At 54.7% G+C, this 6,318-nt stretch overlaps 3 protein-coding genes across 3 annotated transcripts, besides 4 other annotated features; all 3 read right to left on the reverse strand.

The window, feature by feature from the left end:
• Window positions 1-43: a microsatellite.
• A 473-nt stretch (window positions 44-516) lies between these two features.
• Tco025E_08213 (RNA-binding protein) lies at window positions 517-1,122 on the reverse strand (the record flags this gene model as incomplete). The annotated part of the gene is made up of 1 exon (XM_029375068.1): window positions 517-1,122. The coding sequence occupies one exon, from the start codon at window positions 1,120-1,122 to the stop codon at window positions 517-519; it is 606 nt and encodes a 201-aa protein (XP_029224855.1).
• A 519-nt stretch (window positions 1,123-1,641) lies between these two features.
• Window positions 1,642-1,676: a microsatellite.
• A 189-nt stretch (window positions 1,677-1,865) lies between these two features.
• Tco025E_08214 (ATP-binding cassette protein subfamily B, member 1) lies at window positions 1,866-3,857 on the reverse strand (the record flags this gene model as incomplete). Its single annotated transcript, XM_029375069.1, has 1 exon — window positions 1,866-3,857. The coding sequence occupies one exon, from the start codon at window positions 3,855-3,857 to the stop codon at window positions 1,866-1,868; it is 1,992 nt and encodes a 663-aa protein (XP_029224856.1).
• Window positions 3,858-4,004: 147 nt separating this feature from the next.
• Window positions 4,005-4,068: a sequence feature (GA-rich).
• A 76-nt stretch (window positions 4,069-4,144) lies between these two features.
• Window positions 4,145-4,174: a microsatellite.
• A 5-nt stretch (window positions 4,175-4,179) lies between these two features.
• Tco025E_08215 (guanine nucleotide releasing protein) lies at window positions 4,180-5,817 on the reverse strand (the record flags this gene model as incomplete). The annotated part of the gene is made up of 1 exon (XM_029375070.1): window positions 4,180-5,817. The coding sequence occupies one exon, from the start codon at window positions 5,815-5,817 to the stop codon at window positions 4,180-4,182; it is 1,638 nt and encodes a 545-aa protein (XP_029224857.1).
• Window positions 5,818-6,318: the final 501 nt, after the last annotated feature.

Consider the following 6,318-nt stretch of genomic DNA (forward strand, 5'->3'; position numbering starts at 1 on the left):
TTTTTTTTCTTTTTTTTTCTTTTTTTTTCGTTTTTTTGGTTTTCCTCCCTGCGATTATGCGCGTGTGTTGTTTTCGCCCTCATGCCCCAATTCTCTCCCTCCGCAGCCGCAGGGTTTCTCCCCCCCCCGCCCGCCCCGCTCAGTGTGACGTTTGCCTGGCGACCCCACCCTCGTGCCGGCGGACAACCGCCAGGACGTGCGCGTGCGCCTCGCTGCGGCATCTCCCTCCTGCCGTTGCTCGCGCCGCACGCCGCCGAGAGAGGCGTGAGCCTCACATGCCGCAACCGCCCCACGCATCCGCGCTCGCTCCTTCGCCCGTGCCGCCCAGGCCCCGCTGCCCCCAGGCCTGGGGGCAGGGAGCGAAAAGGGGGGAAGGGGCACGGCGAAAAAGAAGCAAACGAATAGAGCAGCGGCAGGCCAAAGCAAACAATCAGCAGTCCCCAACTCCCGCCTCCGAGAAGAGAAAGGGAGATAAAGTTGCCCCACGTCTTCCACGTCATGCCCCCAGTGCGACTGCTACCGCTGATGCCGTTCATCGCCCTCCTGCCGTGCCAGGAGCATTTGCTGGTAGAAGACGTTCTGCAAGGCCGCCTGCTGCGGTAGCGAGAACATCATGGCTGACGCCCGCAGCGCATTGTAGGCCTCCCACGCCGCCTCCACATTAGCGTACGCCACCTTCAGACGCTTCCCCGCGATGCAGTACCCATTGAGGGAATTTGCGGCATACGACGCACTAAAATAGTGAACGTACTTCACAAAACCATAACCCCGGCTCTCGCGCGTCTCCCTGTCATAGATAATTTTCACGCTTTCAATGGGACCAAACTGGCCAAAGAGGCTGCACAGCTGCATTTCATCCATCATGGGAGGAATATAATTCACAATAAGGTTCCGCAACGGCTCTGGGTCCGTGGCGACGCTAGGCCGGGCCACGGAGAAGGAGTTGCTATTGCTTGGCACGCTCTCCTCGCCGCCTTTAGGGAGTTGCTCCGGAGACTGCTGAGTGACCACGCTTGAGGAGGCAACGCCGGACTCCCGCACCCCCACCGACTCGGACTCCGACCGCGGCGGTTGCGGCGCCTCCTCCGCCGCCAGGTTATTGGCTCCCGACTCCACCGACATGCGAGCTTCCCCGCCTCTCTCCTCCAGTTTAAGTAGCCCTGTTACTTTACCTGAGCTCCTTCGTGTTTACCTGCTCCTTTTGCGGTTGTTGTCCTTCCTCCCCTCCGAATCACAAGACACGCTGCAACCCACTTCAGACCAGGCAGGGAGCAGAATACGGCAGTATGTGTAGCTGCTTCTACCATTGGGCAAAGTAGCCAGCGCGGCACCAAATGGCGCCAAAAGACACACAAAATAAAATAAAAAAAAGTGCGTGTTGCAGAGGAAGAAGGAAATGAAGATGACCCTACACGCCAAACGGAAGCGCACACACACGCACAGAGACGCACGCAGCAGGACTGTCGCAAACTCCCAGCTTCCTCTCGCCACCCGCCCAGCAACGAAAAGGAGGAGCGGTGGGCAGTTGGGAAGTGAAAATATATAAATTCTTACTAAGCCTCAACGTCCGGCAATGCACATGTTTACACAGCAGTTCCTAACGGACGCGCAAAGTGAGCAAAACAAAAAAGTAATTCAACTACACACACACACACACACACCCAACTCCCTCACACCTCTCATGCCACATAACCATCTGTTTGCTTTTTGTTTTTCTTCTATCAATATAAACCACGCCAGCAGCTTTTTTTGTTGTTGTTGTTTTTTTCTGTTCCTTACGTTACGTTTCGATTGCGCAGTGTAACGCGACACCGTCCTTCACGCAATTCTCTGTACGGAGTTCATGTCTCATTGTTGACCCATTTTTACCCCTTTTCGGCAGAAGTGTCGGCGGCAGGCGCGGCGGCAGGCGCGGCGGCAGACGGAAGGCCAACGAGCTGGCAGAAGAGAGGATTCTTTCGAACCTCGTGGAAACTTCCCTGCACCGCGACCCTCCCCTTGTCAAGCACCACAATGTGATCGGCCTTGCGAATCATGCTCAGCTTGTGTGCAAAGATGAGAACCGTGCGCTTCTCCTTCCCCCGCTTGGCATCCTCAATGAGTCGGTTGATGGCCTCTTGGACCACCACCTCCGACTCGCTATCGAGTGCCGAGGTTGCCTCGTCAAGCATCAGTACGTTGGGGGACCGCAGCAGGGCACGCGCAATGGCAATACGCTGCTTTTGGCCACCAGACAGTGACCGGCCGCCCTCGCCGACAAAAGTGTCGTAGCCCTGCGGAAGAGCCGAGATAAAGTCGTGTGCGTTGGCCCGCATCGCCGCGTCGACAATGGAGGAGTACAACCATCTATCAATTGGGTCGTCCCAGTTGTGATTGGGTGCACCGTAGGCAATATTCTGTGCAATGGAGCCACCAAACAGCACGGGCTCCTGGCCCACGTAGCCAATTTTGCCGCGCAGCCAACGCGTGTCCAGGCTGCTCACTTCCTGGTCATCGATGGTGATGCTGCCCTGCGTCGGGCCGTACAACTTCAGGAGCAGCAGCGCAAGAGAACTTTTACCAGAGCCACTGCTGCCTACCACGCAGGTGCAACACGACGGCAAAACCTCCAAGTTCAACTTTTCATACACAGGCGCCTCGGGACGTGTCGGGTAGGCAAACGAGACATCACTAAATTTGATGTTCCATTTGCACTGCAAAGGAATCGTCGCCTGTGCCTCATCCTGCGTCTTCTGCAGCTGTTCCTCCTTTTCCAAGATGTCGTAGATGCGCAAACTGGCACCGTAGCCCTTGTTGATTTCCGTTGCCAGGTTCGTCAACCCCATGAGCCCGATTCCACAGTACACCGTGTAAAGGACGAAGGAGAAGAGGACGCCGGTCGACAAGTTGTTTGACGCCACCAGCATAGATCCTGCCCACATGATGCAATACAACGCACCATACCCCACAAACTGCAGTGAGGCCGTATACGCGGCATTATAAAACAACATGCGTTTACTGATCCGAAAGACAACCTCGACTTTCTTTTCGTACCACGTCAATTCTTCCGACTCCCGGGCAAATGCCTTTACGGTACGAATGTTGCCCAGCCTTTCCGCCGCAACCGTCCCCTTTGCGGCGAGCGCGTCCTGCATCTGTTGCTGCAGTCGTCGAACATAGCGTCCGTAAAAACCAGCAAACACCGCCAACGGGGGAATCATGCCACATATCACCCCTGTCAGGATTGGGGAGTAGTACAGCATAATGCCAACACTACCCACCGTCTGTAGAAGATTCTTGCTCCCTTGCGTTACCGCCTCTGTGAGGGAGCTACCCACGACATTGCAGTCCATGGAGAGGCGCTGCACCAGAGACCCTGTGGCGTTTTCAGGGGAGTCAAAGAAGGCGGTTGGTTGGCTGAGGAATCCGCGGTAGAGACGACTTCGCAGACGCGCAATGACGCGTTCTCCGGCATACCCAATACACGCCAATCGCATAAAATTGCCTACGCCTGAAAGCACAAACCACCCCAACAGCTGCACAGACGTCCCAAGCGGCAATTCGCCTCTACTGGCAAAGTCAATGAGTTGTCCAAAGCTTGCAGGGATCGCCAGCGTCGCCATGCTGTAGAGGCCGACACCAGCCACAGCCATTGCAATGTACGGTGCCTCATCCCGGGCAGAACGCAGGTATTTCCAAAACGTCCCTTTCCTTGACGCAGGCTCCGTGACGTAGATGGGTGACAGGGAGTTGACCGGCCGCTGCGCCGGCGTAGCCGCACCAAAGTCCGTTTGCAGACGAACCGACGAGGCAAACCGCCTCAAATCAAGTAACGCCTCTGAGTGGTAGGGACGCCAAATATATTGCGATGACCGCATGACTTCAGTCAGGCAAGGAAGCAAAATAAATAAATATAGTCTATCAAGTGAAACGTGGAGAAAAGAACCGTGGACGACATCTCCACCAGCATCCGCCGCAACAGCAATCCAAAGAAGACAGAAAGCCGCACACAATCACGCAGACGCAGAAGGCAACACAAAAACAAAAAGGACAGCATAAAGAAAGAAAGATAGACAGACATAAAAAAGAGGTAAGCGAGTCACGAGTACACCGCAAACGAACGATAAAACAAGTTTGTGGTGTTACAACACCATCGCAGCGGCATTATATATATATATATATATATATAATTTATTTTGACTACGGCTTCTCCGCCTCGTTCGAGAACTGCATTAAAATAGAAGCCTCCACAGGTTGCCAATGGCCAAAGGCTCCCATCAACGCTTCGTTGGGCACCAAGTGATCCACCGCCACTTCCTTGCCCTGGAGCAGAATCTGCAAAAGGCGATACTGCCGCAAACAACACTCGAAATTTAAAAGACCTTCCTGGGCGTATTTGCTCCCCTCCAGCTCCCTCAACTCTTGAAGGAATATGGTGATGCATGGAAACAGCAAACAACTACTTTTTCGCAGGACTTCTTTCAAGCTTTTGTATCCTGTCTCAGAATCCAGCAGTTTTTGCAGCCGAGCGGAGAGTTCTACGGTGCCGCTAGGAAGCGACGCCCACGTGTGACGCAGACGCTTCACCGCTGGAGCTTTCATTCCCCCGTAGACGGCAACTAGCATGTCCCAGTTTCGTCGTTTGACGAGTTCATCGCACAGCAGCATCAGCGCGGCTAAATTTTCCCTCCGACGCGCCAAGTCCTTTTCGGCGACCACGGCGTACGACGCCCAGTTCGTGACGCGAGCAAAGAAATCTCGGTACTGAACAAAAGTTGGCATCAAACTTGCCCCCCCAGTCTCACATCGCCGTTCAAGCAGTTCTGGCCCTGTGAGGCGGCGATGCACGTAGGACGTCAAAATTGTGAGCTGGGCGGCAATCTCGCGTGGCGGGTATTGAGCCAGCACGGCGATGGGCGTGGCACCCTGGCGGGGCACACCAAAGGGCATGGCTGGCGCCCGACCGCACGGAGCTGTTCGGTCGCCTTCCGCCATCCGCCGCAAGAGCGCCGCGGGGGCCCCAGCCTGGTCGATCTTCTCGCTGGCGAAGCTGCGCAGGCGGTGATACAGCGCGTCACTGGAAAAGTCCTCGTAGTAACACTTGACCCACAATTCCAGGACACCAAACACCGCCGACTGGATATCGCGGCAGAGTTCCAGGTAGCACCGACGCTCCAAGGCACTTCGAGCAGCGGCACCCGGCCTCGTTAAGGCCGGGACATGGTATCGTTCAATCAATCGCCCCAGAAGCTCCTCCGGGGTAACAAACTGACGATACGTCAAGAGGACGACGCGGGCGAACAAGTCCCGCTGAGGATTACGCGGGTCCGTCATCATCAGCACCAGACGGTGAAAGCCTGCAAACGACATATACGTCGAGGAGGGGATGAGCGCGGCAGCACCTCCTCCCTCCACGCCTGCGGCAAAGCCGTCGTTCAAAACTGGGGCACGTAATATTCGGAAGGAAGCACGAATCGCCTCGGGGGAGTTAGAGTCATGGTACGCTGGTAGCACCTTCACAAACGCGTAATCGTCCCCCGCATCAGAAGCTGTATATTCTGTCAGCTTCGCATCGGCGAGCGTCTTCACCGGCGAGTGCGGTTTCCTCGCGCGAGAAAAGTCCATCAGATTATCGGATCCAGAAAATTTAATGAGGCGCAGCAACAGATGATCCGCGTCCGCCCTTGGTCCGTAGCGATCGCGCACGTAACGCCGTGCGGTCTGCTCTAGTGCTTCAAGAGTCAGTTCCTCGTCCACAATCAGGGCAAAGGGAGAGAGACCCTCCATGCGCACATAGAGGCGCAGCTGTCCCCAGTCCGCGGAGGCGGCTGCCACCATCAACGCAGACGATACACCGCGCCCTTGGAGTAAATATTCGATGCATAAATAAAGAATTAAACAACAATAAAAAAAGAGCAGAGGCGAAGAATTGAAAGAATGGGAAGCCAACAGACAATTAACGGGAGAGGCAGACAACAAGCCAGCGTCACTAACAAATCTTGCTTAAACAACGCAGAGGGGAGTAATAAATATTGGCCCGTGGCAATTGGAAGGGGTGAACTACAGAGCCAATACCACCAGTTTGGTAATATGAGTTCCTCAGCTATGTGTCTCTTTGAATTGCTGCTCTCGCTTGGATTGGTCTAATTTCATTGTGTTTCGTTATTCCTTCTCTTCACCCCTCTCACGTTCTTTTCCGCCTGCACTCTTCCACGCGCATTCCTCCTCATTTTCTTGCCGTGCATCCAGTCCACTCTTTTGTTACTTTGTGTGTGTTTTTGTCGTGTCTTTTATGGGCGGTTCTTTCTTTTTTTGTTTTAGTTTTGTTTTCTCACCGAT

Source organism: Trypanosoma conorhini (assembly GCF_003719485.1).
Source record: "Trypanosoma conorhini strain 025E chromosome Unknown Tco_14.4_contig_00724, whole genome shotgun sequence".
NCBI classification, from domain to species: domain Eukaryota; phylum Euglenozoa; class Kinetoplastea; order Trypanosomatida; family Trypanosomatidae; genus Trypanosoma; species Trypanosoma conorhini.